Here is a 27,755-nt window from a genome sequence, read left to right as displayed (position 1 = left end):
GACCAATACTTTATGACGAATGCCATCAAGATCGCTCATGCAGCAGTTTTCGCCGTCAATTCTTGCTTGATTTGTTGCAGTTCCTGGAGTAATTCGTCAGCTGTTGGTCGGACCTCAGGTTGGAAAGCTTGACACCTGAACATCAGAAGACGTATCTGCGTCGGCGCTTCTCCGTCTGCCGAATGCTCCTTTTGGGCATTGTTCAGCATCGGAACGTCAGTGTCGTCCATGACCGAGTGCTCGGCTGAAGAGCATTCATAGGTAGCGAGCTGCGCGAGCAACACGCCGAACGAATAGATATCAGCTTTTTGTGTGTACTGACGGCCGTCGAGGACCTCGGGAGCTGTCCAGACGGTCATATCCATGTGAATTTCCTCGCCCGAGGCTTGCGAACTCGTGGTGCTGCGTCCCGAACCTCTTGCTGAGGGCCCAGTCGAAGACGGTGTGTCGTGCTTGTGAGAAGACGACCAACGGCGCAACGCACTGCAGCAAGTCAGGTCGCCAAGCTTCACGTTCCAGTCGCTGTCCAGGAAAACCTTGCGAGAACTAAGGTTGCCGTGGAATAATGGAGGCGAGAACGAGTGCAGATATTGAACCGCTTGTGCGACCTCAATCGCGATAGATAACTTGCTTCTGTAAGCATCCGATGAGTTCCGCCAGCTCCACCTGCCTTGGTCGTCTGAACTAGTGACGTCGTCATCCGATTGAAACATGTCTTCTTCGTAGTCGTCGTCACTGCCATCACCACTTATCAAGTCGTCATGGACCTCGTCGTCCCAGCCGACGTGCTTGACCAACGAATTGGTTTGTTCTTGCATATTTGCACGGGCTGGTCGATGCTTGATCTCTGCTTGCTTGTTCTGCAGAAACTGTTTGTGGCTCTGAATAAACGCGTTCAAGTCACCCTTGCCCATGTACTCCATCACAAGCGCAACACCTCCACCATCAATTGCCTCGATTTGGTCTGCATGCGCCATCTTGACGAACCCATAAAATGCAACAAGTTGCGGGTGGGACAGCTCAGAACTAAGTCGAATCTCCCCTATGAAAGCCCACAGCTCACCTGATGCACCACTGCTCCGTTCTCCATTCTTGTGTCTGGCGATTTCTAGTGTTTTCAAGGCGACCGTCTTGCGGTGGTAGACGGCTTTGAAATAGGCGAATGGGGACGTGGTTTCTCCAGACCCATGGTCTGTCGGTTCTTTTGCTGCAGACAAAAGGTCGTGGTGCTTGATGTGCGATTCGTGAATTTCGCAACGCTGAAGCTCTTCACTGAGTCGTGTGAGAGGGTCACTCGGTTGTTCTTTCTTCGCTGCCGAATCACCTTCCCTTACGGCCGGCTCAAGCTCAGGCTGGATGGAGTTTTCGTCTGTAATCGTCGACGGATCGGAAGACAGCAAGTGACAGACTTCATCGCCTGGTTCCATACCCCCGTGCCAGAAGTGGTTGGATTTGCCGCTCGCTGTTTTACCCAAGGCCGATTGAGCACCCGTTTCTTTTGAAGGCCCACGCACTTTGCGTCGCAGACACAAACAAAAGGCATTCACCAACAGCAGAATGGAGAAGGCGCAGAGCAAAGCAGCAGCGCCGATGAGAAACCATGACCGTCGTTGATGAAGCGTTTCTTTCAGCGCGATCCGCTCTGTTGCTTGACTAGACACACCATCCATTCCCCACATCGATCCCGACGTAGAACCGCTCGAAGCTTGAATAACCACGCTTTCGTACTTGGCAGCAAACTCGCTGTCTGACAACACGCACAACATGGTGTCTTGTACATATCGCGGATTGGCGTTGGAATCGGAGCAACTGAGAGTAGACGTAGTGGAAACATCCCATAGACTCATCTTCTCGAACATATCAGCGTCACTCTGGCGCACTTCGAACTCCTCGAGCACACTAACGGTTTGAGCTGCAGGATCCGTAGCAACCGTTCGTAGAGCACGAGCTTCGTTGGGAGTAGCAACTGATCCTGTTGCAGTGGTAGTCGTAGCTGTTGCTGTTGCTGTTGCGATCACAGTCAATCTCGTTAAAGAGTTCGGGAAAATGACCCCTCTGATGACAGTAATGGGGTTACTTGAGAAGTTGAGCGTCGTCACTGAACTCGGAAAGGAAAAATTCTCGAGCGTAGCAATACTGGAGTCTACTAAGTTCCTGTAAAATAAGCAAATGTTAGTGCAAGGGTTTGATAAAGAGTGAGTCAATGTAAGCACGTGCAGCGGGAGCTTCTTCCAAATACTTACAGTTGCTGTAAGCTGGACGGAAACGATACGTTGGATATCGAGCCGATTGGGTTGCCAGACAAATTACTGCTCCACAAAAACAGTCGAGATCATTAGCCGCAAAATCTCTTGCTACTATATCTATGGTGACCGGGAAAGCTTACAGATATTGAAGTGAAGTTGGCAGTGCAGCATTGTCAATGTCTCCAAGGGCGTTATTCGCGAGGTCCCTGAAATCAGAAGTCGCGTCAGTACTGCTTTCAAACTCACACAGGGCCAAACAAATGGCTCATACGGTGACATACAGAACAGTAAGACCAGAAGGGAACTTGAAGTCGTCGAGCGAGGAGATGGTGTTGTTTGCTAGATACCTGGCAGTAAAAAGAGTAGCAATGGCACCAAGTTTTAGTTCGGAGGCAACACGTCCCTGTCGACCGCAGCTTGACTGGGGGGAAAACACGTACAATGCCGAGATTTTATTGGCTATCGTGAACGCACGGAGCTGGTTGTTGTCCAGCCTTCTGCTCTCCGCACACATTCAACCCCACGACATTAGACAATCAAAAGAACTCCGCAGATAATGCAACGCACATAGTGTTCACCGCCGGCAGACTCTCGACAGCTGCGATGGCGCGACTGCGTAAGTCGAGAGTCCTGAGCCCAGCAGAACTGGTGGTGGCCTTCACGACGCTGGACTTGCAAGTGGACGCGACTGTAATCTGCACATTGCTGCTGCTACTGGTTTTGGTGGCATTGGAGGAGCTGCCATAGATGGAGACGGTGGTGACGTTCGGGCACGAGGAGGATGCGCTGTCCTCCGCTTCTCCCACGTCCACAGCCAGACACTTCTGAGGCCATTCGGTAACCGCCAATAGCAGCGCCAGGAGCACCACAAGAGCGAAGTGGCGCCTCGAGGTCATCCTTCCCGTCGCCAGGACGATGCTGCTCAGTGGGTGTTCAGTTCTATCCAATTGGATAGTCGAGCCGTTACGAATACTGAAAGCAAGTCAAAATGAGGCTTAGGTGTAGCCATTTCAGAATATCTGCGACTTGTGCAAAAGGCAATTACTGGAGTGTCTTCTTCTGGGCGCGGATGGCTTTCTGCTGGCTCCACTCGACGAGCAGGGCCTCTTTGTCAGCGCATTTGCGCTCTGCCTGCTCGTATCGGTCGATCTCATCCTGCATTTTCAGTTTCGAGATGAAGTAGGCCGACTCAGCTTGGTCCAGCGATCGGCGGTCCTTCTTCAACGCCGCCTTCGCCGCCACCTGTTCGTTCAGACGCTGGTTGAGCTTTTGCTTCTCGGCGCGTCGAGTCCCGTCGCTGATCTCACACCCTAGCGGCAGGATTTTGACGTCTCGGTAGGTTGACGCCGACTTCTGGCGCGAGCGACTCCGCTTCTCCTCGATCTGGTTGCTAAGGAAGGCGTTTAACTCTCGCCTAGCCACGGACTGCTCCGCCCGCTTCTGCAGGTCATGGATCTGCACAACGCGCTGGCGCGTTACCAGCATGTCGTTAAAGTCGTCGTCCACGCGCTTCGCCTGCTCGATGTTGGCCACCTCGCGCTGGAACGCGGCTTGCACAACTTGGTCGTGGTTCCGACGTGCCTTAAGCACCTTCAGAGGGATACGCGGCTCTGGGATTAGGAATCGCGGCAGAATCTGTCGTCCGTTCAGCGATACCGGTTCGGTATTGATGCTGTCGACGGGAATGGTCTCATCCAGCTCTTGTCTGTGCCTGTGACGATGCCTCTTTTTCTCCTTCTCTTGTTTCTTGCCGTTGAGGTGATCTACGTCTGTCACGTCATGATCACCACCTCGGTGATTCACTGCGGCGTCATGCTTCGAAGTCTGATGCAAATGTAGCGCCGATGTAGCGTGGTGCTTGGAGCTGCTCTGGGCTTGAAGGACGCCATCCAGAGATATCGAACGCTGCAGTAGCGGGCTTTCTCCTTTGTCGTGGGTTCTGTGTGTATCGAGTTGCATTGTCTTCCTCCGCATGTTGTCAAGCGCACTCCTCTTGAAGATGGCAGACGGAGGTGGTGTCTCCACGTGATCACTCTGCATGATCCCGCGAAGCAAGCTTGCGTCAAAGGTGAACGAAAGAGCTCTTCCGTCAAGCGAAAAGCTTCCAACCCCAGGAAGGACCAATCTTCCAGCGCTCTTGCCGCCCTGCAACTTCTTCCCGATAAACGTCAAAATGGCATCAAGAGCACGACGTGTTTGGTCGGATCCGAGCCCCACATCGTTACCGAGAGCAGACATATTAGCTTCCGTGGTAGCGGTGAGCGGTGCCGGCGGTGGACGGTGTCGCCACACGACGCCGTATGTCGAAGCAAAGCGATCTGCGAGCAGAAATACTGGAGGCTGCATCGAGCTCTGCACCTTGTAGAAGCCAAACTTCCCGAGCTGCTGTAGAGATACCCCCTTTCGGTGCGTAAGCTGTCGACTCACATGTCGACCTAGTGCCTGCCACACGCTCGTCACCGACGCGCCCAGCAACACCTCAAAGTCGAAGCTGGACGCTCGAAGCTGCAGCGCGCACTCAGCAAGCAGATCGCCAGCCATGATCCTGCAGCCACGGTAAACACAGAGCAGACTCAGCACCCGATGAATGAACGCTTGTCTAATATTTCTCACTTATACTGATCTACTCGACAAGAAACAAAGGCAAGCTATTCCTGTTTGGCGTAATGTTAGCTGGAGTTTGGCTGACGAGGCATCAAAGCAAGCGTTCGTTGCTCACGGTCGAGTGAATACGCGAAGACCTGACCTCCAAACGTTGAAGCCAGCAGCGTGCTATCGTCCACCTTGCACATACTCGTGAACATGCGCTTGGCTCCGTATGCATGTGCTTCAGCTAGTGGGGAAGTCGATGCTGCATCCCACACCTTCACTGTTCCATCCTTGGAGGCAGTCACCGGCAGCATCGGCAGCACTGCAGACTCCACTTCAAGCTCGCGGCTGTCTGCTGTACGGGGCAAGAAACAGCAAGCTGTTGCGTCCTGTTGGTGTCCTTGGAATTCTACGACCTGCTTCTCTGTGCGTCGATCCCATACTCGTGCCTCGCAGCCGACACTGTTGAAGCCCTTGCTAGAAGTCAGTAAATACGTGCTATCCTCTTCACTATCACTGCCATAGGCAGCAATGCTCAGTGGGAAGTACACGAAGCCCCGCAGCATTTGCGCGGGCACGCGCAGCGGCGTCCGCGGATCCCAGAGTTTAACGCTCAAATCCTCACTGCCTTGGGCAACTAAAGCTTCACGCGGCAGCCACGTCGAGCACGTGACGACGTTCTGCGGTGTGGTGTTCTTAGCCGCAATGTGGCTAGTGGCCAGGTCCCAGAAGATCGTTTGGGTGTCTCGTCCTCCAGAGCACAGCAGTTGCTCGGCGTCATCCACCGCAATCGTCGACACGTTCAATTGGTGGCCTCGCAGCACCGTTGCCGTCTCCGAGGCAGGTTTATCGGAGATGGGCGTGATAGCTACAGTGGTGTCTCGAGAGCACGAGTAGATCAGCTGCAGCTGGTCCCCGATCACGAGGCGGTTGACGGCGCGTGTGTGGGGACTCCAGACGCTGACGACGTCACTGGCTGCCGTCCTCCAATTGCGTCGCTGGATGGAGCCGTCCTCCCACGCTGTGAGGCAATCGCCGCCGAGGAAGGAGCTGTAGGCGACGCAATTGAGCGCCAAGTCGCTCTCGTGAGCAGCAGAAACAGCTTGGTCATCTGCGCCCGTTGGCGTCGCTGCAGCTCCGTCGACGCTTGTGGGCGTCTCGTCCTCCACCTTCCACTTGGCGAGATTGCGAGGAGACCTGTTGGCGTCCTTGGACGTGCACGCGCCCATGGTGAACAGAGTGCGGCGGGCTCAGCTACACGCGAAGTGTACGGAGCCCAAGGTCAAGTTGCATCGTCCTCGCGCCTGTCCATCGTTTGCTGTAATTACAGACGTTTTAGGAACGACACATATATTTTGTGAACAAGGTACACGTTTAATTGTGCCAATATATTTGTGACGAGCGGCTCACGTGCGTCGTTCGCCACTCGCCATCATGTCGGCCGCGAATCAAGTGACGCGCACCACAATCCAGGTACGTAGAGCTCTTCCTGCTTGCATGGCCTCCATCTCATCAACCTTCACGTACTGCCTATCTGCAGCTGTACCGCGACTGCATGCGGCTCGCCCAGCACATTGGTGGAAACGTACGTGGATTGCGGCATTGATACAAACCCTTTTGCGCTAGGACTATTGGGAGCTGACTTGCTGTCTATTGTTTGCAGAGCAAGAAGGGGCAGGCCATTAAAGACCTGGTGCGACGGGAGTTCGCCAAGGGCCGTGATGAGACGGACCCAGAGAAGGTTGAGGCGCTCAAAGCCAAGTACGTTTGTTGACTGGATGTCGTGGACTTCTGTATGCTCTGACACTATACGTTATTTGTTTGTTGCTGGTGTAGTGCTATCCGCGGCCTGAGCAACTACCTGATGCTGGCCAACTCGAGCAAGGACCAGCGGCTGCACGACGCCATGAACAAGAAGTCGGCGCCTAAGAACGACGGCCCCGACCAGGCCGAGTACCGGGACCTGTAACTTAGCAGCGTCGACGTTGTAAGGGGTCAAAACACACAGTATCCTTGTCCTTGAGCCTTCACTTGCCCTCAATATCACAGCCACCTTGTACATGTAGATAGACTGATGGAGTGATGCCAATGACTAGTTTCGTTCACAAATGGGACTATTCCGGACCAAACCTCAGTTTTGACCACAAAAACGTATCCGCCAATATGAATCGCCGAGCATTGGCACGGCAGGCTGCAGGCGCCAAGGCGGCGGCCCCCAGCGGTCTGAGCGCCGAGAACGTGGGCGTGGAGAACGTGAGCAAGAAGCTGGAGCTGCAGTTGGCGGCTGGGGACTTCTACGGCGCGCTGCAGATGTACAAGACGCTGTTCATGCGCTACCTCAAGGGGGACGAGCCCAGCACCGAGCAGCAAGAGAAAGCGGCGACGTTGGCGCTGGACGCGGCGCTGCAGCTCATCGCGCACGACCAGAACACGGCGGCCGCGGAGATGGGCAACCTCATGCTCTCCGTCTTCGCGGACTTCCGCCACCCAGTGGACGAGACGCACAAGCGGCGCATCCGCCAGCTCGCCGCCGCCTTCGAACCCAAGCCCCAGTTCAGCGTCGACCTGGCGCTCGTCCTCAAGAACGCAGTCAAGTGGTCGGCGGCTCACGGTGCGCGCAAGCGCGGAGACCCGGAGCTGCAGCTGCTGCTGGCGCGCGCCTACCGCACGTCGGGGGACTTTACGCACGCCATGAAGCACTTTTTGCACGCTGAGAACCCGCAGGAGCTGGCTGAGGTTGTGTTCGAGTGGTCCACCAAGGGATACCCTAGTGAATCCGACTTGTACCTCGCTCGCGCGGTGCTGCAGTAAGGAGATCGCTTGCTTTTAAGTTGGTGAGGAGGTTACTGAGGTGTTTTTGTTGGTGGTGTGCAGACTGCTGAGTCTCGAGAACCTGCGCGACGCGAACAAGGTGTATGAGGTGTATGTGGCCAAGTGTCAGAGCGCTGGACGCCCTGTGGACCTGCCGTTGTTTAACTTTACGCGGTTCTTGTTGCTGACGCTGGAGGTGAGGATGTGATGCAGCAGTAGCAGGGCCTCGGACGTCGAACTGACTTCGCTTTGGTTTGCTAGCGTGATGCACTTCCCCTTTTCCAGATGCTCCAAGAGCGGTACGCGCCGGCACTTGCTCGCGATAGCAGTCTCAAGAGCGTACGTAGTGGCTTGGGATTTGAATCTCTGGAGGAGACGCGGCTGACGGAAGTTTTTTTCTGTTTGTGCGCTGCAGTATTTAAGTGTCATCGGCCAGAAGTTTTACGGACTTCAGCCGCCGCGATCGGGACTCAGCTCCCTGCTTGAAATGTTTTCAGGCGGCATGCAGTAACAAGCTATACGTCGTAGTATGGCTCTCTCGGCTGCACGAGGAGTGTGCAGCTACCTTTTCGCCCTACTCGAGCATGGATTTTACAGTGAACAAGAGCGTGACTTGGTGCTTCACAGCAGCTATGGTCAAGTGATGATAAGAACAAGTTGAAATGGGCTTTGGGCATCATATAGGCGTGTTGGTTTGGGGGTTGTCCATCTGCGTCGAATACCCAGCAGCGCTTCAGACTATCATTTCCTCAAAGTCGTCGTCGGGCGGTAGTAGTCGCCTCCGGGCGAGTTTGCAGTAGCGGGTTTGGCAAGCGCCCGCGCCTGCTTCTCGATCTCCTCAATGCGAAGCAGCGTCGCCGACTTGATAGGCATGATCTTGGGTTTGCACAGCACCTCGGTCAGATTGCCTCGCTCCGAGTACACAAGCCCAGCCTTGGGTAACACCTCCTGGATCTGAACACGCTGCGCTCCAGCCGATTACCATCAATTGCATGCCGCACCTACCAAAGCAGGACTTACCTGCATGCTTCCGTCTTGCTCTGTCGTGCTGTGGGGATCTACGAATGTGACTCCTCGTCCAAGTCGCCTGCTCAACAGTGTCAACCGAAACGGAAGCAAGACTACTGTATCAACGACAAAGCAAAACGATTGTCTATATACTTGGACCATTCTCCGTCGCTCGTCAGCGTTGGGATTTGTGGCTCATCGTTTTCTACGCCTTAGTCTTCTTATGCTTTTTGGCCTTCTTCTTGTCTTGCTGCTGCGACTTTCGCTTGAGGTTTTCGACCATAGCGTTCAGCGACTGCTTGTTGTTATCGCTACTGGCAACAGCCGCGGCCGACTTGGCAGGCTTGGCCTGCGTCGCAGAAGTCGTGCCGTGGTCATACCGTTGCCGCCGCTCCTTGAAAATGGCCTGCGTGGCCTCCGTCTTTTTGAACTTGGGGTCTGTCGGGTCGAGCTGGAACTGCGAGCCCTTGGCGTACAGTGCACCGAAACGCGGGTCGGCTGCGTCGAACTCGAAGCCCTCCTGCAGCCCACCACTCGCCTTCTGCTTGGCCAGCTTCTTTATCTCCTTGGCGCGACGCTTGCCCTTCAGACCCTTGACCTTCTCCTGCTTGGAGATTTTCTTCATGTCGAAGTTGCGCTCGTCCTGATCGCTGTCACTGTTGCCACCATCATCACTGTCGACGCCACCGTTGATAGCCTCGCGCAGCAGGTTCGCCTCTTTGGAGCCACGGCCCTTCTTCTTGAGCACCTCACGTTGCTCACGCTCAAGTTGCTTCTGTTTTGTACGCTTCTCGTGCAGCTTGCGGTTCTTCTCCTGCTTCTTCTCACGCGAGTACCGCTCGAAGGGCGTCTCATTGGCCTCAAGCTCCTTCTGTCGCTTCGCCTTCAGCACGTCACTGGCACCAGGCGTGAACGACATCTCCATGTCGCCTTCAGCACCACCATCCTCCTCATCACTGCTGTCTCCCAAACCTCCTTCAGGGGCATTTTCGTCGTCCTCATCTTCCGCGTCGCTGCCCAGCAGCATCGATCGGTAGCGGTTGCGCAGCTTCTTGATCTTGGCCTCCTTCTTAGCCTTTTTCTTGCTGTCGGGAGCATCCGCACCGGCCTCTTCCTCCTCGCTGTCATCGCTATCGTCCTCAGCTTCGGATGCATCCGACACGTCCGAGGCTAGGTAGGCCTTAAAGTCGTCATCGTGGGCATCCTTCCATTCAGCCGGACGCGTAAGCAGCTCCAGACGCTGCTCGTCGTCTTCTTCCCAAGTGAGCTTCACATCCGTCTGCTGCAGCGCGAGGGTAGCGAAGATGGCCGGTTTGTACCGATCGGGCACGTTGTCACACGCCTCCTTGGGCGTGTTCGTGAAGGTTGTGTTGTCCGGCACGTACCGGAGATCAAGCACGTTGGAGGACGTCTCGTACTCGAGCTGGTCGCACTGGTCAAAGATTGTGCTGGCCGTTTTCACCGAGTCGCATGTCACGACAGCGTAGTAATACCGCAGCTTCTGCAGCTCGTAGTTGCGCAGCTTTTCGTGGTCAAAGCCGTCCGATTCGCCTTCGATTGTCACGCTCTTCTTCACTCCCAGCGGGTCGTCCGAGTCGTAGTCATCCTCTCCTTCCGCGTCGCTGTCTTCGTCACTGCCAGCCTTGGCTTGCTTTTCCTCCTCCTCCTCCTGCTCGTTTCCGGTGTTATCACCTTCGTCACTATCAACGGCCTTCAGTTTTTCTTCGCCTTTCGACTTCTCTTCACCCTTGTCGTCCCAAAGACCCTGCGGTCCGTGCTGCTCCTCCTCTTTCTACAATCACACCTCAAGCATTAGCAGTCATTCACACAGCACCACTCACAACCAGCATTCGTACCATTTTCTCCAGACCGAAGTCCGACGGATAAATAGTCACATTCTGCACAGCACCTGTAGGCGGTGCAAACGACTGACACAAGGCGAACAAATCCACGGCGCGGATACGCGTCCAGTCGCAGTTGAGCACGGCAAAGCGCTTGGTCTCATCGCCCATAGGGATATCTTCCTCCGGTTCCTTTTCAGTTTCCACCGGCTCATCATCGTCGCTGTCGTCCGAATCCGAGCTGTCCGAACCCGACGCGAGTTCACCGCGCGCCATGCGGTTCAAGTAGTCGAGACGCGAGAGCTTCTCGCTGTTCTTGGCGACGGTGGCGTCCGCCTCATCGTCGTCGTCATCAGAGCTCGTCGTAGACGAAGCCTTAGCCTTGGCCTTGCTCTCTTTTTCCTCCTCTTCCTCTTCTTCTTCATCTTCTTCCTCTTCTTCCTCTTCTAAACGGTAGAACTTCTTCAACTCGTTGTCCTTCTTCTCGATGCGTCGTCCATACTTGTCGTACTTTCCCTGGACGCTCTGGAAGCGGTCGTCCTTGAGTGCCCCGGCGAAGCGGTTATCGATCTGCAGTTTGCTCTTGCGCTTCGAATTGCGTGCGAATCTCTGCGTACAAAAGCGTGTAGGGCGTCAGCACAAGCGCTGATTGCATCTACATATTATCCTAGTGCTACGATACGTACCGGGTCATTGTGCACTTTCTGGAAGCGCTGGTCGCGCACGGGCTCGCTCATGGTTGTCACTGCGACGACCGGAACGGAGGCAAGTTGAATCGTTTGAATGGCCATTGGTGGCGATTGGCCAGCACCACGAGCAACATAATATTGCAGCAACATGTTCAAGCAACATAATACGTAAGTTGCATTAACGATGAGGAGCAACTTGGGCTGCCTTGTGCGCAACATAAAAATAAAGCTGAGGAAATCGCAGTCGTTCTACCATGTGTTCGGCACTGCCGAATCGACAACCAACTTGCACTTTTTGTAGGGATTCATCGCAACTCCAACTTTTCGCGATGTGCTCTTTGTGCAATCGATCGAGTATACCACAGCCTTCACCCGAAAGAAATTGAAGAACCCGAGGCTGTGCTCGGTTTCTCCATCAACGAGGCGACGGGACAGCTCATGGCTGGAGCACGTTGGCAAAGTAGTTTGTGGCGAAAGAGCTTGTTGCTGCCAAAGAAAGGATTTGAAAGTCTACGTTCTCGCAGACAAGACAACAGGGGCAATTGTTGATCTCACTAGGTCTTTCCAATCGTGCTTGGTAACTACTGGGTGCTGTAGATGTATGCACACTAGATTTCAGGCTTGCGGGGCGTAAGCGTCCTTGTCGTGGGCTCGTGCAACCCATTTTTGGAGACCGACGGCAACAATGACTTGTTGTTGAGCCCTGACGGCATTTCAGTGGAGCCCACTTCAACTTCAAAACTATCTATACCGAAGGGGTGCAAGTTGCACTGCAACATCCCACGCGCGGCAACATAACTCGAATGCGCAACATACCGATCAGAAATTCATCTGGTCGATGAGTTGATGAGGCAGCTGGCTTGCATGATGTGCCGCGGGTTCCTGCCGACTTACGCGTCGTTATGACTCAGAGCGCGACTCGCCCCAGCAGCGGAACATCCTTGGTGAGAGTTGTCCTGCCACCTGGCTACCCGCCGATTTATGCTCGCATGTCCACCAAGAAGTGCCGACGTCCAGGACAAGTCGCTTCATAGTCGAATTCAGTCGCTGCTGAGCATGCGCCGACGCAGCAGCTTAGGCGGCAGCGACGACAGAGCGTCGCGTGTCAGCGAGCGCTTCACGAACCCGTTCGCGCCACTATCGCTCTCGTCCGAAGCTGTTTCGGGGCTGGAGGCGCTGGCGCAGACGCTCGTGGCGCGGAACGTCGACGCCTACGAGCGGCATCTGCACGGTGGTGCACAGGTGGACAAGACGCGCTGGAAGCTCCTGTACGAGCGAGGCGGCCTGCGGTCGTACGCGGAACGAGGCAGCGCAGACTTGTCCTTCGGCTTTGGCGCGGCGTTCGGGGCTGCTGCAGGCCACTTGGACCGACCGGTGTTGACGCAGTCGTCGAGGGCATCAGTGCCGTCAGTTCTGGTGCTCGGGTCGATTGAGGGAGAGCTGGACGACACCATGTACGGCTTCATGTGCCCGACGCTGGACCAGATGCGAGTCAAGACGTCTTATGTGAAGGACGGGCTCGCTCGCGGCAGCGTGTTGGCCACGCTCGTGTCCCCCACGGTGGAAGACCCGTTCACGTCGGTCGCTGTCAAGTGGATGGAGAAGGGTCAGCCAGCGCATGCTCGCGCCGTGGTCAAGAACCGCGACTACGTGTACCTGGAGGCCACGGGCGTCGAATATCTTCGCAACGGCGAGCGCGTGGGGTACCAGGTTGTCCACTCGATCCAATTCCCAGAGACGCCGGTGCGCGCGTCGGCAATTCGTGGCAACATGTCCATCTGTGCGTTCTACCGTCAGAGAAATAACGACGAAACGGAGGTGTACGTCAAAGGCTTTCTCAATCCTGTGAGCGGCCTTGAGAACGCCATCCTCACGCGCTCCGTCGCTCGAACGCTACTGTCTGTCTCCAGAAACGTCTACTGCTGTCAGATGAAGAAGATCAAATGGGCCATCCGGCAGCGATATCGATCCGCGTCAGTAGATAGCCAAACGGCACTCGCCCAGGACTCGAGAGTTGACGGTCCCTGCGTGACCTGCGGGAAAAAGCGTTCCGCCTTCTCGAGTCTTGTCGCCACCGCCGCTCGCCGAATGACCACCGGCAAAAACTTCAAGTGGCGACGTCGGTGTAAGCTTTGCGAGCGATACGTGTGTCCAGACTGTCGCAGTTTGCACAAGTTGACGTTCGTTCTACCCGACCATCGTCTGGTGCAGCAGCAGGTAGCGCTTTGCACCGATTGCCGGGGAAATGCGCTTAGCGTGAAGGCTGTTGATGTCGCTCGTGACGAGCTGAAGCGTAGACGCTCGTCGTTGTATGAGTGGAGAGATACGTACGCCACCTCGACGAGCTCGAATCCGGTGGCGATCGACGAGCTGAACTAGCAGCAACTGGCCCCGCACGTAACTAATTATCCTTCACAACAGTAAATAAATCAATAAACAAAGTTGGTGAAACTCACGTCATTCGAGCTCGCTGGAGACAGTCGCTCGAGCTGAATAAACCCAAAACTGCAGAAATCATGTGTCCTCAGATACTTTCGGCCTTTAGTTACCAAAACCAACCCTGCTGCTGCTTGCGTTTTTCCTGCAGGAGCAACACACCACACACAACTCGTCAGGAATGAGCAATTATCACGCAAATTAAGCAAATACCCACCTGAATCGAAGTGACTTCCGCTGGCGTAAAGTTGAGAACGGTCGCGATGGCCTTCTCCATGTGTTCCTTAGCCTGGTTGTATTCACAAGTAGGGAGACGGCATTAGCCCAGGTTGATAGCATCCTAGCACTACATATCCAGTTCTGGACGTACCTCGTCTTGATCCGAGGCCATGTACTTGTACACTATATTCTTCAAATACTCGTTTGTCTTGGTCGCGTTTGGCGTCTCGAACCCCGATAGGCTGCTATTCGACTCCATGCTCATGCGACGAACGCGAATTTCCTTGAAGCTGTTAGTGCGGCTCGCGTTACTGCTTCCACCACCATTTTCATGATACTGCGCTTGGATATCGCTCAGCTCCTTTTCCTTTTGTTCCACGGCATTCAGTGCACGCTTTCGGTACTGCGCGAACTCTTGGCGCAGTGACTGCAGGTCGCCATTACCACTGTCGCTAAACCCACCATTGGCCACCAGCTTCAGTTCCTCCACCTTCTTTTCTAGCTCTTGCTTCTCACGAACGGACTGCTCATATCTACAACGAAGAAATGGAGTACAGTCGTCAGATCAAGAATAGTCAAGATAATGCGACTGTACGCAACAACACACCTCTCTCTCCACTCCATCGCGAGGACCGTTCCACCCATAGTGCCGCTGAGTTTCTCGTAATCTTTCATCAGCTTGTCAAACTTTCGTCGCCAATCGGATTCCTATAAGTCAGTCCAGGCCACAAATACAGTGAGCGTGTGAACTCAATATTAAACGACAGAGTGCACCGTACGCGCTCCTCTGCTTCTGCTTGCGCCTTCGTAAGTCGGCGGACTTGCGCTTTCGACGACTGCAACTCCCCAGAAAGATCCGTCTCCAAAATTTGCTCCGTTTGTTTCGCCATTACATTTGCACTCATCTGCATCATCAGCGATCGCAACGTTGTTCGATAAGGTCAGTACCAGTTGCTAATGGATGAGTGCGATCATGAAGCAACAAACCTTTCGGATCTCAGCATCCTTTTGCTTTCGCGTGATTTCCGACCTCACGCGATAACGCCGAAACTCCTCCTGCACACGGTCAATCTCTTCCTTCAGACTCTTTTTCTGTAGACAGCACAAACTCTCAGCATAGGTGTCCCAACCGTGAGCGCACTGAGCGCAAAACGTACCACGCGCTCCACTTCATAGGGCGTGAGTGAAAAGTCCGGGAGCGTAAGAGGCTCCCCCGACGCTCGATCAGCGTACGCCTGAATCTCTCCCTCATCACGAAAGCAGTGCCAGGCAAACTCCTTCGAGTCCTCGAACTCGATTTCGTCCGCATACTCAACCAAACACCATAGCAGGCCCCCATGAGAAACCTTGTGCAGCAACTGCCTCGGACTGCGCGTGGAGGCATCCACAACCCACGAGTGTCTGGCCTGCTGACTCTTGGACAGCTCGTCCCGCAGCTTCTCAATGACCTCGTCCTTCTCCACCAGCTCCTGTTTGCTGTTGTCAATACTGCGCTTGGCCATGGCCAGCAATCGCTTCAGCTTGGTCTCCTACAACCGCCCACCATCACTAATAATCCCTGTCGTGTCACTGCAGGCATAAAACCGCTCACCGTCTCCTCCATCTCCTGCATCTTGCCATTCTTCTTGGCGAGCAACTGTTCCATGCGCATGCCCCGCTCTTTCCACGCGCGCAGCTGCGTCGCCACGTCCGCTCCGCCATTAGAGTGCGGCGGGGAAGGCTGTTGCGTCTCGGGCTCTTCGACTTGGGGGTCTGCAGCTTCCACACAGCGAGCGTCAGAGCGTCTTCTCGCCCCCTTTAGACTTTTAGTCAACGGCACAGACGCACGTACAGTCCCCTTTTGTCCTCTTACCTTCGGCTGGCGGCTCGGCGGCCGTCGGTGAAGCGTCTGCGGAGTCCATGGCGGTCTTCGCACTGGGAACGTGGCTTCAACACATGTGCCACACCAACTAACCATCCAATGTCATACCTGTTCTTCAACTTCATACCGGTAGTAGCCCATCGAATCTCGTACCGGTACCCACACTTTCCAACGTCATATTGACCCCAAAATGGACGTTAAGGGCATCGCTGCCAAATACGGCGGCTTGCCGGCGCGACTGGTAGCGCGCGCCGAGGAGAACCTGCGGGTGACACTGGCCAAGAAGTCGGCGGCGCTGGACCCTTTTGCTGGGCCTGTGGCCTGTATTTTGGTAGCTGCGCGCGCGCTGGACGAGCCGGTGGACAGGAACCGCCTGGCGAAATGCGCCAGCGCCAACAAGCGTCTCGTGGAGCCCACGGTGCGCAAGGTGATCGATGCGGTGGGCGTGCGAACAGTCGTCAAGACGTCGCCCGCCGCACTGTGCATCAAGTTTGGCTGCGAGGCGCTCACGGAGATCGTCGTGCGCGTGCTGGACGAGTACCGCGCGTATCTGGGGCAGGTGGCGACGGTTAACAGGAAGAAGCGAGCAAAGCACCCGCTCGGTCCGGCAGTAGCGACTATGAACGATCAGGACCCAGTGTTTGTAGCGGCGTGCTTGTATGCAGTGAGCAAGCAGGCCAAGGTGGGGAAGGAACGAGGTGCTGGATGGTCTTGAAGAATTACTGACGAGACTTTTGGTGTGTGCAGATGAATGTGAACCAGGACAAGTTGCTGGAAGCGGTGTGCGGGATTGTAGGGTCGTTCGAAGCTATTGTGTCTTCCATTGAGGTGGGTGGAGGTGCTGGCGGTGGATGTGGTTGGTTGTTCATAGTTTTGCTGTTGCTGGATCTGCAGGCTCAATGTCAGTCTTCGCTGAGCGGAGCTGTCATGGATCGGAGGAAGCGACGTAATTTGGCAGGCGAGAGAGCAGCCAGAAAGCTCTCGGAGCAGCATCGTGTAGAGCAGCTGGAAGGTGAACAACGTGTGAAGCGACAGAGGAGGAGGCTAGATGGAGAAGTGGAATCGCCCCCACCGCGGACGTTAGCGCAGCAGCGGGTATTCGAGAAACTACGGGCGTCTCGTATGGGCGTCACGCCAGCTCAGAGCGCGGGCTCATCCAGGAGGGGGATGGCGGTTGCTACACCCGAGGAGTATGCTGAATGGAGGGCAAACGCACTAGAGTTCATGCGCAACAAGAAGAAACTAGAGAAGGTGAATAGTGGAAGTAGCAGTACAACAAACCCGCTGACTGTTGTGACATCAACCTGAAGCATCAAGCAGGCAACTAAAATAAATGTGTCAAAGCCTACTAAAATGCCTCACACTGCTGACTCAAGAAGGCAATAATTTTGTCTCTATCCATACCCCCTTTAGATGGTTCTTCCGTGTTAGTAGTATCGCTGAGCCAACTAAAGTTTAATCGCCTTTGCGGCGGCAGGGAACCGCTTTGTGAAAGCATCATCGGGGCCCAAACGGAAGCTCCACTTTCGCGATTCTGGCTCCAGGACAGCGAACTCTGAATTTTCAAGTATACAACCAGTGTACGAAATACAAAATGATTAGTGAACCAAGGATTACACCACAGCATTGGTGTCCCTGTGAGCTGCAGTCTGGGAGCCTTACCGCTCAAAATGGTCTTTGCAACGTCAGCATCCAAAGAGAACTTTTCCACCAGGTCCATTCGCGACACGCCCGACGGTGTCTTCGCCAACTGCAGAAAAACGAGCGTGAGTTCCCTCCGAATGTGTAAACAAAGAGATACCAAAAAGCAACATACCGCCTTGATAATACTATCGCGAGCGCGCACCGTCGCCTCTCCGCGGCAAATCAACGCACTAGAGGGAAGAAGACGCCCTCGCACGTGCACAGCCACGTGCTTCAGTGCATCCAGGACCTCCTCCTCGCTGCGTGATGAAAGGAGCTTGGCTAGCGTGTCAAAGTGCAAAATCTGGTCGGTTGCAAGTAGTCGCAGCACGTCCGAGTATTTCGCATCAACACCCTCTAGCAGGTGGCCCTTGGCAGGCTCCATCGCTTCGTCCTTCTGCTCCTCGTCCTCCTCGTCGGTCCTATTCACCGCAACAAGTAACACGCTTCCGTTAGTATTAAATTAAATACAGCATGACACACTAATCAAATAGCAATACTAGTACGTACTGCGCCGGGTTGCTAGGAGCTGCAGGGTTGTCGACAGAGGCCATCGCGCGGTACTGCATCGCCTTAATATACTCATCAGGCGTCATGCTCGACACCACTTCCTCCTCTTTCTCACTAAACAAGTTTTCGAACTCATCGTCAGCGCCAGAACTCTGCAAAAGGATGCAATATCACAAGTTAGTTCCCATCGACACATCAAATCTTCAGTCAATTGTACTTCCAACGCACGCTCTTGTCCTGCACCTGGAGCTCGATCCAGTTCTCGGCGTCAATCTGCTGCTTCTTGTACGCGTACGAGTTCTGAATAGCTGAGAGCGCGCGTTCCGACTGTTTCTTTTTGAACTGGAACTGCACCTCCTTCATCTCGGCAGCCGGTGCCTCCACTTTCTCCTCGACTTCCATGTCCTCCTCCTCCTCATTCACTGCGTCGTCAATATGCGAGAGGCTGGGGCGCATCTGCATGACCGAAGACAGCGGCGTAAGGTGCAGTTGGCCCTGGCGGAAGACGCCCACGGCATAATTAGTGAGCGCCGGCACACTGGACGACTGCAGGCGCAGGTGCTTCTGTTTGAGGTACTCTTCTGCGTCCTGGTCGAAGTGCTCACTGCGCTGGTCCACAGGAAAGTCCAGCTGCATCAACTGATTGTTGGGCTTGACGCGCGCGCGACGAGGTGGTTCCGGCATCGGTCGGTACGTCGGTCGTAGCGGGAACTGCACCAAGTATCTGCTCGCCAGTCATTCGGTCGGCTGTCAGTGCACAATAGTAGAGAAAACAACGGAAATAAAGACAGCAGTGTGTACTGCGATGCACGCACAGGCTGTGACGCAGCTCGTCGGCGAGATGCACGGGGATCTCGCGCACCACCGGGTCGTCGTCCATGGCCACCTGCTTGCTCATGCCTGCTATCGTCCAATCCTATAATATGCCATCACGAAGTTTAGGCTACAAGTATGCGTTACAATAGGATATCCAATCAGCGGTGATGTAGCCATCTGCGAGGCAAGGTGCAGTTTTGATTCACTCTGATGCACGGCCACGAAAGCTGACGCTTTTCCTCGCCAAGAATGCTGGTGTTCGAACCAGTCTATCATGTCCTTTGTGATTGCTGTTTTAAGTCATCATCTTGAGCTGAACCTGTCCGTCTCGGAAGTGCAACACACATTTTTTTTATCCTGTATTTCAATATTATCAGTACAGGTTAACAACTCGTTTTAGTGACCAGTACCGGTTAACAACTCGCTTTTGTGACCTCAATAGTGCCGTTGGTGGGGCACTTTATTCGACGCCACCAACGCGGAGCATGAGCGCGTTCCCGTCCATTCCTCGCATCATCGACAGGTAAGTGTGCATACAATAGCCACATCGGTGGAGGAAGGTCTACTCTATCACATGGTGTTGTCGGGGCCGCTTCCCACGGCCTTGAAGTGCCGCTAGCGCGCGGGGAAGTCGGAAGATCTCACTTCATCTCCTTCTCTCTTGCTCCTCAGCGACAGCGACAGTGATGACGACGTCCCGCTCTCAGCGCTGCGAGCGAACTCGATGGCAAAGTCCCAGGGGGTGAAGACCGAAGTCAAGACCGAAGCGAAGACGGAAGCGGCCAACGGCAAGCGGCAGGCGGCGGTGGACAGCGACAGCGACGATGATGTCCCCATCAGTGGCTTGGCCAAGCGCAAGAAGCTGAAGGTGGATACGAAGATCAAGACGGAGAAGTCGGCAGTCACTACTCCCAGCTCGCGCTCCACGCCGCGGAAGATCAAGAAGAGAGTAATAAAGGTGCGAGGGTCTGGGGTATCGTTGAGGGTGGTGTGAAGGAGTGTTGACAACTCGTGTATCTGATTGTGTCTTGCAGATTAAGATCCGCCAGCAGGAGTGTACGGAAGAGCTCTACGAGACACTGAAGGGCCGACTGGCACAGGAGCTGCTGTGTCGCTGGTGGTACGCGATTGAGTGGCCCCCAGTAAAGAAATCTGCGTCGGTGAGTGACAAAAGAGTCTGCTATTGTTTTTCCAGTTAACTGACACTGTGGGGCTGGCTTCTGTATCTAGAAATTGCATGGTGTTCAGGAGCTGGACGGATACCCCGGTGCCTTTATCCGCGTAAAGGTGCGTTGAATTGCTGGTGATCCGGACTGCAAGCGATTTATAATCTGATAGATGTGCCGTGTTTGTTGGGTAGGGTGACGACTTGGGCTCAATCATAGACACTAGGTCATCGGTGGGAAAGCCGTCGTTCCTGCACTTCTTTGCAAAGTCCTCGGAGGAGCTACTGAAGCTGCTCCTTCAAGCTTACGACAAGCAAATGGAGGTGCTAGCAGAGCACGAGGTTCGTAGAGGGCGTTTAATAGTTTGTTATTGATGCTAGTGCTGACGGTTGCGCATTGCTAATACTCTCCTGAGCAGGGCCCGAACACGGAACTTTATAAAGAGCTGCAAAAGGCCCGCTCGTCGGCGTCTCGCATTAGCCCTGACAAGGCCGAGCGAAGCGTACGGAAGGTGCTGAAGAGTTTTGCAGAGCTAGAGCGGGAGATTAAAGAAGTCGAGGCGCTGGCGCTTAAGGAAGAGAGCCCGTCGGACGAGGGTGAGGAGGAGGAGGACGACGACGATGACACTGCAGAAGACTACATGTAGAACGCGGTTCAGCGCAGCAGCAACCTGTTGTAGTCCAGGAAAAAAGCAACATCTAACTGACGCGCCGACGCAGTAGGAAGACAACCTAGCAGCAAAGCATATCGACACGAAATGTCGACGAATGTAGACGATAAACAAGTCATGCTTCTGGTACGAAGCGCATCGGTGCAATTGGTGGGAGCACGAACAAACAGCAACGTACAAGCAGCATGCCAAGGTCTGGCCATACAATATATATTCGCCCCAAAGTATCAACGCATCGATTGACCGTTGACGCTGTCGGTGACTCGCCGCTTCTCGCATGCTAGAAGGCCCGTCCAGTGGCTGCTGCATCTCGATCCCTTGGTCTATCTCTAATCCAGCTTCACACGAAGGGTGTTGCGGAAGTAGGTGTTGCCCACTCCACCAATACCGAAGGCAGGTCCAATGCGGCCGATACGAGCGAGCACGGACTTGACGTACTCGCGCTTGACGAAGCTCACGCGCTTTGCCACGGCGTGGCCCTGGTTGTTGTACAGGTCGAGGCCGAGCAGGTGCAACGGCGTGGACAGGAGCTGGACAGCTGCAGGGCACACGAGCTGAGCGAAGGTGGCAGCGCCAGACTTCTCCATTAGTCCCTTGTCCTCGATCTTCTTGGCCAGCACCTTGGGGGCGTTGAACGACGCGCCGCACGTCATGGAGTCACGCACAGCGAAGAGGCCGATGGACGTGAGCGGGAAGGCTGCGGGCGCAATGACGCCGAACATGCGCGCGAAGGCGCGGTCCTTGGCGATGCAGAGCGACATGTTGACGGCCGTGGTGCTGATGAACTTGGGCATCTGGTTGTCCATCTCGGCGTACTCACACGCGGTGTCCGTGACGTTGGCAGCCATGTACGTGGCAGTGTAGAGGCCGAAGATGAGGTGGAACTCGCGCTTGCCAACGAAGCGCAGCGGGTGGCGCACGAAGTCTGCGCTCAGTTCCCGGAGGCCGCGGCCCAGCGGACGGGCGCCGCTGGCGTTCTCGATGATGGCGCGGTCCACGATTGTGATGAAGGGCGCCACGCCGAGCGACGCGGCCATGGCGGCGGCCGTGTCAGCCACGAGGTGCTTAGCCAGCTGCGCGGCGCCTTGGGGTCGGTGGTCACTGGAGGTCTCCGCCATTGAGTCTCTCAGCAGGAAAAGAGCAAGTGAAGCTGCTGCGAGTGTTGCCGAACGCCGCTGCTGCCTGTCCACCGGAGTCGGATCCTGCCAGCAAGAGCCGAAGTCGAGCGTAGCTGCTCGAAGGCGCTGGAAAACCACTGGATGGTTTGTGCACTGTGTGACGTGGTGGGGGGGATGGGTAGCACATACAAACGCCAAGGTTGAGCGGCAGCCCCCATTTGGAGTGGTGCAGCAGCGTCGTGTGATGCCCGCTGAGACCCTCGACCTCGTCACCGAGGGATTTTTCCGAGGCGAGGCAGCGTCAACGACCAGCGAGATTGCCGACCGCGCTCCATCCGTCGGCTTTGAGCGATTGAGGCTGTGTTGTTTTGGTGGTGGACATCACTTCAACTTGAGCAGGCAAAGTGGTGATCTTGTTAGCCGAGTGGAATCATGCGGTTGTGCCTTTAGTCTTTAGGTGACAGGAGCTGTTGAGCAATTGCCGTCGCCGTGTCGAAACGTTTCATATCCGATAACCGCTGGTGCCTCGCGAAGGTTGTTTGCACGGGCTGCAAGGTAAATCATGTACCAGTCGGAGCAGTACTAGGTTGTTTACGACAGGTGAATACGTGGGTTCTCCTGGGAGCGGAACGTATTGTCCATGAGGTTGAGTGTTGAACGATGGACGATGCAGGCTGTCGACTTGCACAGCGCAGAACAACCTACGGACGATATTATGGACTAGATCGTGGTGAGCACTATCAATCATCCCCATCGTGTTGGAAAAAAATCAATGAAAGGCACCATCAATGCTTGCTTGAAATACGTGAACCCGGCAGATCGTATAACAAGAGTGCAGCTTAGCACGCTATAATCGGTATGCAAATGCTCGTAAGCTTAAGAAGAGTTGAGGACGACGGAAGTTGGGGACGACGAAAGCCATACATCGTTGATGCACAGCAATCCGGATAATGAATGTTGATCGTTCATGCTGTTTTAATGAAAACTCTCTTTCTTTCTCATTACGCTGGGCAGCCGTCTCGAAGGACTGGAGAGAGGAAACGAATCTATTTGCATGGGTATACTTGTTCATTATCTTGATCACCGGCTCACTCGTCCACAAAAGCACAACGCGGAAGCGCTAGCGAGTGAACCCGTAAATGCATTCGCCATGCTTTTCTGAAGAGCGCACGGGATCTGGACAGCTTCGCCGACTAGGGAGTCGGTGTACAGTCACGCACCCATGCACGTTCCAAGACCGACATTGCAGCCAATGACACCAGAGAGCATGCCAATGCCAGCAGTCACGGTGCCGAACACCACGCCAGCAGCAGAATAGTATGCCACTGCGGCGGCATTGCAGCCGATTTGGTAGATACTGTAAGCAAGAGGGCCCGCGCTGACTTGAGGCACGGGGCCTAGCGCCAGCATTGCGAATGTTGTCACCAACGTCTTGAACATCCTGGGTTTTGCGGTTGCTCGAGATGTCTTCTGCACGTTTAAAATGAGCCTTGTTCAAAGGCAGTCAGGAAAACCCCAAGCAACGATGACAACGTTGATCGTCGTGCATTGACCCGGTTGTGGAAGGATTGAAGTGCTTTGACTTCTCGTAAAGATTCAGGTGTTTTGAGTTTTTTTACTTGTTACAAGAATGTCCAAGAATCTTGCGCGCGACGAGACCCGCAAATTCTAGATGTTCAAGACGTTGGCAACAACACTGCTAACGTTGCCTGAAGTCAACGAGGGCCCTCTTGTATACGGGCTGCAATGCCGCCGCAGTGGCATGCAATACTGCTGCCGGTGGCAAGCTGGTATTGGCACTCGCTGACATTGGTTGCACCGTCGCTTCCAGAAATTTGTTGCAGTTGAAGCAGAAAACCTGAAATAACACGATGTTTTAGCTTCGCATGGGTTGCTGCAGTAGAAGTGAACGATCTGCCCTGTCCAATCTTCACCATTACCAAAAACTCCGTTCTCGAGGAATGATTCGGCATTCGGTTAGGATAGATGGAAGCGTTTCGCGACGAAAACGACGCGACAATCGATGTACTTAGACCATCTTCATTGTGTGCTCGAAGGGGCCAACAAGGAGCTTAGCAACGCAGTGAACATTTCTCAATCATTAACGCCTCGAACTGTGTTGCCACTTTCTAGTAGGCGACCACGAACCAAAGATCTTGGGCTCCTGCTACGGTATTTACATAATCATGTTGTAAAAAGAGAGGTCGGTGATTTCGTGAGTGATAGATATTCAAGCAGTAGGATATCCTGAAGACCTGCACACTTGCACCTGTCTAAGCCGAATGCGGTTGTTTAGCGACTCGATTTCAGTGTTATGCGCTGAGCAGAGTCAACGATTGGAAAAAGATTAAAGAGCTTTCCCACTCGCTTGGCTTGGGACTCGAGTCGACGCGATGTATCGTGTGGAGTTGATCACGTCCACAATGAAGCTTTGCGGAGATGGAGTCTCAGAATCTTATGGACCCGCAGAGGTAATGTGTCTAGTGAGTTCGTTGAGCGACCTCCACGCCGCTCAAATGAGGTCGAATGGCTATTCGAGTAAGTTTTTCAACATACAACATGTCACCCACATGACTTTTTAAATAACCCACATTCAGATTGGGTGAAACAAACCTTACTGGAACCAAGTAAATCGCAGCGAGAAAGCTGCAGCGATGTCCATGTTCGTGGTGGTGGGCTCCAAGGAGCCGTTGTACAAGATGGAGATGCGTGCGCGGCGCGAGGAGAGCGCGCACGTGGATGAGTTCGTGCTTCATGCGGCGCTGGATCTGGTGGACGAGCTCATGTGGACGACGCCCGCCATGGCACTCAAGGTCGTGGATCGATTCAACGACCAGCTCGTGTCGGCCTTCGTCACGGCCTCGGGTGTCAAGTTCCTGCTGTTGCACGAGACCCGCAACGACGACACCGTCAAGGCCTTTTTCCACGAGGTGCACGAGCTCTATGTCAAGGTGCGGAAGTACCAGTATCCTATTCTCTAGAGATCCTGTCCGCTGATCCCATTGTGCTGCTTTCAGCTGCTGATGAACCCATTCTACGAGTACGACACGCCGATCTCCTCAGAGGTGTTCGACGCGCGCGTGAAGACTCTGGCACGAAGATACTTGTAAACAGCAACAATTGCAGCCGTAGCAAAACCCAATTCAACAAACGAGAAGACCAAGCATTGTGGTGTGAAAGCCGACTAGCTTCAGTTATTGCAAAATAGCTCTCTGGTTCATTCCGGTTAAGTGACGATAAGCCTCCGAACTTAAGCGCGCACAACCTGGCCGGCAATGCGGTCCAGGTCCTGCTGGCCGTGGCTGGAGATCTTGCGGCCGCCCTTGTTGACGCCCTCGGGGCACTTCTCCACGACCTTCATCTCCTCCAGCTGCTGCAGGATGTGGCGGATGAGACCGCCCGAGGCCTTCTGGAAGTGCTGGCGCTGCACACCACGACGGGAGGCACCGCCGTAGACCTTCTTGAGCGAGCCCACACCAGTGTACTGGCGCAGGTACACCTTACGCGCGATGGACGCGGCGCGGATGTAGTACCAGTCCGGGTCGGCAGGCGAGTACTCCTTGAACGCGGCCGTCTTGACCACGTCCCACCAGGCGGGCAGCTCGATCTTGCCAGAGCGCTTCAGGTGCTCGGCGTAGGCCTTGATGAAGTCAGCGGGCTTCACGTCACGGACCGTCACTCCGCGCGTCACTTCTTCCTCGTCGTAGTCAGCCATGTTGAATGTTCTGTAGCAGGGGCACAGGGCACGTCAAGGTTAAGAACACGTCTGTACCACCGCACCCCCGGCGGGACCCAGTCAGTCGATTGACATGGATCCACGTCCGGCGCGCAGGACAGTCTCGGTCTTAAGAAACATCGTCATTATAACGAGCCACCCAAAACTCTACGACGGTAGACACCGAGCGAGTCCTACACGGTCTTCACACACAGAGACCCACGTACTTGTTAGGAGAGGAACTTTGCAACAAATGCCGGGCTTGGAAGCCGGCCGGCCAGGCGTCAAGGCCCCACCACCAGTGAAAGCTCGCGCCGCATTTTCTACCAATCGTCGGCGTTCTTAAGCTGAAAGGAGAGATAGGAGTGGTTGAAAATCGGAATCCTGCGCCGCAGCCAGTCAAATGCGATCGCACGTATCGGTTTGGGCGGGGCCCACGCTGTGTAGCTATGCCGTTGGAGAGGTCGAACCTCGGAGCATTTGGCTGGCCAGCACGACGGCGGATCAGTCGCTAATATCGAGTAGAGAGGAATAAACGACAACATGTTGGTTCTGTTCGAGACCGCTGCGGGCCACGCGCTGTTCAAGGTGCAGGATGAGGCCAAGCTGGCCAGCGCCGACGACGTGTTCAAGCACTTCTCGACGCCCGAGAAGGCCGCCAAGGTGCTGAAGCTCAAGGGCTTCAATGCCTTCAAGGACACGACGGAGGCCGTGGCCGCCGCCACCGACATGGTGGACGGCAAGATGGGCAAGGCCCTCAAGAAGTTCCTCAAGAAGAACGTGGTGGATGCCGGCCTCAAGGACAAGCTGGCCGTTTCGGACAAGGCGCTCGGCAGCCTCATCAAGGAGAAGCTCAGCATCGCGTGCGTGAACGACAGCGCCGTGAACGAGGTGATGCGTGGCATCCGCGCCAACATGGACACGCTCATCACGGGCCTGGAGGACGACGACCTCAAGGCCATGACGCTCGGTCTGTCGCACTCGCTCTCGCGCTACAAACTCAAGTTCAGCGCCGACAAGGTGGACACGATGATCGTGCAGGCCATCGGGCTGCTCGACGAGCTCGACAAGGAGATCAACACTTACTCGATGCGTGTGCGCGAGTGGTTCGGCTGGCACTTCCCTGAGATGGGCAAGATCGTCACGGACAACCTGCAGTACGCCAAGTGCGTGCTCAAGATGGGCGTGCGCTCGAACGTCAAGAAGCTCGACTTCTCGGACATCCTGTCGGAGGACGTCGAGGCCTCCATGCGCGAGGTGTGCGAGGTCTCCATGGGCACGGACATCTCCGAGGAGGACGTGACCAACATCTCGGCTCTGTGCGAGCAGGTGATCTCCCTCACGGAGTACCGCGCCCAGCTCTTTGACTACCTGAAGAACCGCATGAACGCCATTGCCCCCAATCTCACCGTCATGGTCGGCGAGCTGGTGGGTGCCCGTCTTATTGCCCACGCTGGCAGTCTGATGAACTTGGCCAAGCACCCGGCTTCCACCGTGCAGATCCTTGGTGCCGAGAAGGCTCTGTTCCGTGCTCTCAAGACTAAGCACGATACCCCCAAGTACGGTCTGATCTACCACGCTTCGCTGATCGGCCAAACTGCCCCCAAGCACAAGGGTAAGATCTCACGTGTGCTGGCGGCCAAGACGGCGCTGGCTGTGCGTGTGGACGCTCTGGGCGACGCCACGGAGGCTACCATTGGTTTCGACAACCGCGCCAAGGTGGAGGCCCGCGTGCGGCAGCTGGAGAACGGCTTCTCGGGCGTGCCGAACAGCAACGGCAAGACCAAGAACGAGGCCAAGAAGTACACCAAGACGGAGACCAGCACGACGTACAACGCTGAGGCCGACATGACTGTGTCGAGCAAGAAGCGCAAGGCCGAGGAGGCCGACGAGGAGGAAGAGCCTAAGGTCAAGAAGGAAAAGAAGGAGAAGAAGCACAAGAAGAAAAAGTCTGCCGAAGCCGACGATGACAAGAAGGACAAGAAGAAAAAGCACAAGAAGAAAAAGAGCGCTGAGGAATAGACGCATCAAGGCATGCAGGTGATCCCGATAGTTAGCTAGACAGACTGTAGCTGGGTCGGCTGGTCGCTTGCCTTGCCCCCCTTGCTCTTTATTGTTTCTTCTGAGGGCTGCCATGCACGTTCATGCTCCCTGGTAACTTTAACATTTGCTTTTTACTACAGCTTGTAGGTTTCATTCGTCAGTTTGAACGAAGCAGCTTTCCTTCCCGTTGACCGTCCGTATGAGCAGCAAGACATGAACATCGAGTCCATGGTAATACACCACAAATGACGCCCGTCGTCATCACGGGGCGCATTGCCTTTGTCGGAGGCACCTTAGATCCAGCCTGCATTTTCTGGGTCATCGTGCATCGACG

At 54.9% G+C, this 27,755-nt stretch overlaps 15 protein-coding genes across 17 annotated transcripts; 7 read left to right on the top strand and 8 right to left on the bottom strand.

Annotated features, from left to right (window-relative positions):
- Positions 1–35: 35 nt before the first annotated feature.
- KRP23_487 (Serine/threonine-protein kinase phg2) lies at positions 36–4,787 on the bottom strand (the record flags this gene model as incomplete). Its single annotated transcript, XM_067889639.1, has 7 exons — positions 36–2,154; positions 2,244–2,309; positions 2,387–2,452; positions 2,528–2,593; positions 2,687–2,743; positions 2,814–3,218; positions 3,292–4,787. The coding sequence occupies 7 exons, from the start codon at positions 4,785–4,787 to the stop codon at positions 36–38; spliced, it is 4,275 nt and encodes a 1,424-aa protein (XP_067751049.1).
- A 128-nt stretch (positions 4,788–4,915) lies between these two features.
- KRP23_486 (WD repeat-containing protein 31) lies at positions 4,916–6,064 on the bottom strand (the record flags this gene model as incomplete). Its single annotated transcript, XM_067889629.1, has 1 exon — positions 4,916–6,064. One exon carries the CDS (start codon positions 6,062–6,064, stop codon positions 4,916–4,918), a length of 1,149 nt encoding a protein of 382 aa, XP_067751048.1.
- Positions 6,065–6,269: 205 nt separating this feature from the next.
- KRP23_485 (uncharacterized protein) lies at positions 6,270–6,804 on the top strand (the record flags this gene model as incomplete). Its single annotated transcript, XM_067889618.1, has 4 exons — positions 6,270–6,308; positions 6,376–6,420; positions 6,499–6,596; positions 6,672–6,804. 4 exons carry the CDS (start codon positions 6,270–6,272, stop codon positions 6,802–6,804), a joined length of 315 nt encoding a protein of 104 aa, XP_067751047.1.
- Positions 6,805–6,998: 194 nt separating this feature from the next.
- On the top strand, positions 6,999–8,157 carry KRP23_484 (Golgi to ER traffic protein 4-like protein; the record flags this gene model as incomplete). Its single annotated transcript, XM_067889607.1, has 4 exons — positions 6,999–7,642; positions 7,710–7,842; positions 7,908–7,985; positions 8,062–8,157. 4 exons carry the CDS (start codon positions 6,999–7,001, stop codon positions 8,155–8,157), a joined length of 951 nt encoding a protein of 316 aa, XP_067751046.1.
- A 230-nt stretch (positions 8,158–8,387) lies between these two features.
- Positions 8,388–8,672, bottom strand: KRP23_483 (BBSome-interacting protein 1; the record flags this gene model as incomplete). The annotated part of the gene is made up of 2 exons (XM_067889596.1): positions 8,388–8,609; positions 8,667–8,672. The coding sequence occupies 2 exons, from the start codon at positions 8,670–8,672 to the stop codon at positions 8,388–8,390; spliced, it is 228 nt and encodes a 75-aa protein (XP_067751045.1).
- A 187-nt stretch (positions 8,673–8,859) lies between these two features.
- On the bottom strand, positions 8,860–11,232 carry KRP23_482 (Pre-rRNA-processing protein esf1; the record flags this gene model as incomplete). Its single annotated transcript, XM_067889584.1, has 3 exons — positions 8,860–10,446; positions 10,511–11,104; positions 11,182–11,232. The coding sequence occupies 3 exons, from the start codon at positions 11,230–11,232 to the stop codon at positions 8,860–8,862; spliced, it is 2,232 nt and encodes a 743-aa protein (XP_067751044.1).
- Positions 11,233–12,240: 1,008 nt separating this feature from the next.
- On the top strand, positions 12,241–13,563 carry KRP23_481 (uncharacterized protein; the record flags this gene model as incomplete). Its single annotated transcript, XM_067889573.1, has 2 exons — positions 12,241–12,476; positions 13,440–13,563. The coding sequence occupies 2 exons, from the start codon at positions 12,241–12,243 to the stop codon at positions 13,561–13,563; spliced, it is 360 nt and encodes a 119-aa protein (XP_067751043.1).
- Positions 13,564–13,729: 166 nt separating this feature from the next.
- KRP23_480 (uncharacterized protein) lies at positions 13,730–15,740 on the bottom strand (the record flags this gene model as incomplete). Of its 3 annotated transcripts, none has more annotated exons than XM_067889561.1 (9): positions 13,730–13,765; positions 13,838–13,909; positions 13,991–14,372; positions 14,447–14,547; positions 14,619–14,744; positions 14,827–14,931; positions 14,997–15,368; positions 15,431–15,591; positions 15,671–15,740. In XM_067889561.1, the coding sequence occupies 9 exons, from the start codon at positions 15,738–15,740 to the stop codon at positions 13,730–13,732; spliced, it is 1,425 nt and encodes a 474-aa protein (XP_067751042.1). The 3 variants fall into 3 exon arrangements, with proteins under 3 accessions (XP_067751042.1, XP_067751041.1, XP_067751040.1); XM_067889560.1 differs by having other exon boundaries at positions 15,431–15,597; positions 15,692–15,740; XM_067889559.1 differs by having other exon boundaries at positions 15,692–15,740.
- Positions 15,741–15,890: 150 nt separating this feature from the next.
- On the top strand, positions 15,891–17,008 carry KRP23_479 (Origin of replication complex subunit 6; the record flags this gene model as incomplete). Its single annotated transcript, XM_067889548.1, has 3 exons — positions 15,891–16,382; positions 16,448–16,528; positions 16,595–17,008. 3 exons carry the CDS (start codon positions 15,891–15,893, stop codon positions 17,006–17,008), a joined length of 987 nt encoding a protein of 328 aa, XP_067751039.1.
- A 140-nt stretch (positions 17,009–17,148) lies between these two features.
- On the bottom strand, positions 17,149–18,791 carry KRP23_478 (DNA-directed RNA polymerase III subunit RPC5; the record flags this gene model as incomplete). The annotated part of the gene is made up of 6 exons (XM_067889537.1): positions 17,149–17,255; positions 17,363–17,450; positions 17,517–17,805; positions 17,894–18,045; positions 18,122–18,617; positions 18,709–18,791. 6 exons carry the CDS (start codon positions 18,789–18,791, stop codon positions 17,149–17,151), a joined length of 1,215 nt encoding a protein of 404 aa, XP_067751038.1.
- A 403-nt stretch (positions 18,792–19,194) lies between these two features.
- KRP23_477 (uncharacterized protein) lies at positions 19,195–20,521 on the top strand (the record flags this gene model as incomplete). Its single annotated transcript, XM_067889526.1, has 6 exons — positions 19,195–19,232; positions 19,382–19,667; positions 19,744–19,869; positions 19,940–19,996; positions 20,070–20,216; positions 20,294–20,521. 6 exons carry the CDS (start codon positions 19,195–19,197, stop codon positions 20,519–20,521), a joined length of 882 nt encoding a protein of 293 aa, XP_067751037.1.
- A 353-nt stretch (positions 20,522–20,874) lies between these two features.
- On the bottom strand, positions 20,875–21,663 carry KRP23_476 (uncharacterized protein; the record flags this gene model as incomplete). The annotated part of the gene is made up of 1 exon (XM_067889514.1): positions 20,875–21,663. One exon carries the CDS (start codon positions 21,661–21,663, stop codon positions 20,875–20,877), a length of 789 nt encoding a protein of 262 aa, XP_067751036.1.
- Positions 21,664–24,317: 2,654 nt separating this feature from the next.
- Positions 24,318–24,773, top strand: KRP23_475 (Transport protein particle 20 kDa subunit; the record flags this gene model as incomplete). Its single annotated transcript, XM_067889501.1, has 2 exons — positions 24,318–24,614; positions 24,681–24,773. 2 exons carry the CDS (start codon positions 24,318–24,320, stop codon positions 24,771–24,773), a joined length of 390 nt encoding a protein of 129 aa, XP_067751035.1.
- A 140-nt stretch (positions 24,774–24,913) lies between these two features.
- Positions 24,914–25,858, bottom strand: KRP23_474 (40S ribosomal protein S19-1; the record flags this gene model as incomplete). The annotated part of the gene is made up of 3 exons (XM_067889490.1): positions 24,914–25,388; positions 25,606–25,762; positions 25,849–25,858. 3 exons carry the CDS (start codon positions 25,856–25,858, stop codon positions 24,914–24,916), a joined length of 642 nt encoding a protein of 213 aa, XP_067751034.1.
- A 63-nt stretch (positions 25,859–25,921) lies between these two features.
- KRP23_473 (Nucleolar protein 58) lies at positions 25,922–27,400 on the top strand (the record flags this gene model as incomplete). The annotated part of the gene is made up of 1 exon (XM_067889478.1): positions 25,922–27,400. The coding sequence occupies one exon, from the start codon at positions 25,922–25,924 to the stop codon at positions 27,398–27,400; it is 1,479 nt and encodes a 492-aa protein (XP_067751033.1).
- Positions 27,401–27,755: the final 355 nt, after the last annotated feature.

The sequence above is a fragment of the Phytophthora ramorum genome (assembly GCF_020800215.1).
Source record: "Phytophthora ramorum isolate Pr-102 chromosome Unknown Phyram_PR-102_s0001, whole genome shotgun sequence".
NCBI classification, from domain to species: domain Eukaryota; phylum Oomycota; class Peronosporomycetes; order Peronosporales; family Peronosporaceae; genus Phytophthora; species Phytophthora ramorum.
The sequence above is the reverse complement of the archived record's forward strand: the minus strand, read 5'-3'. Positions and strand labels throughout refer to the sequence as shown.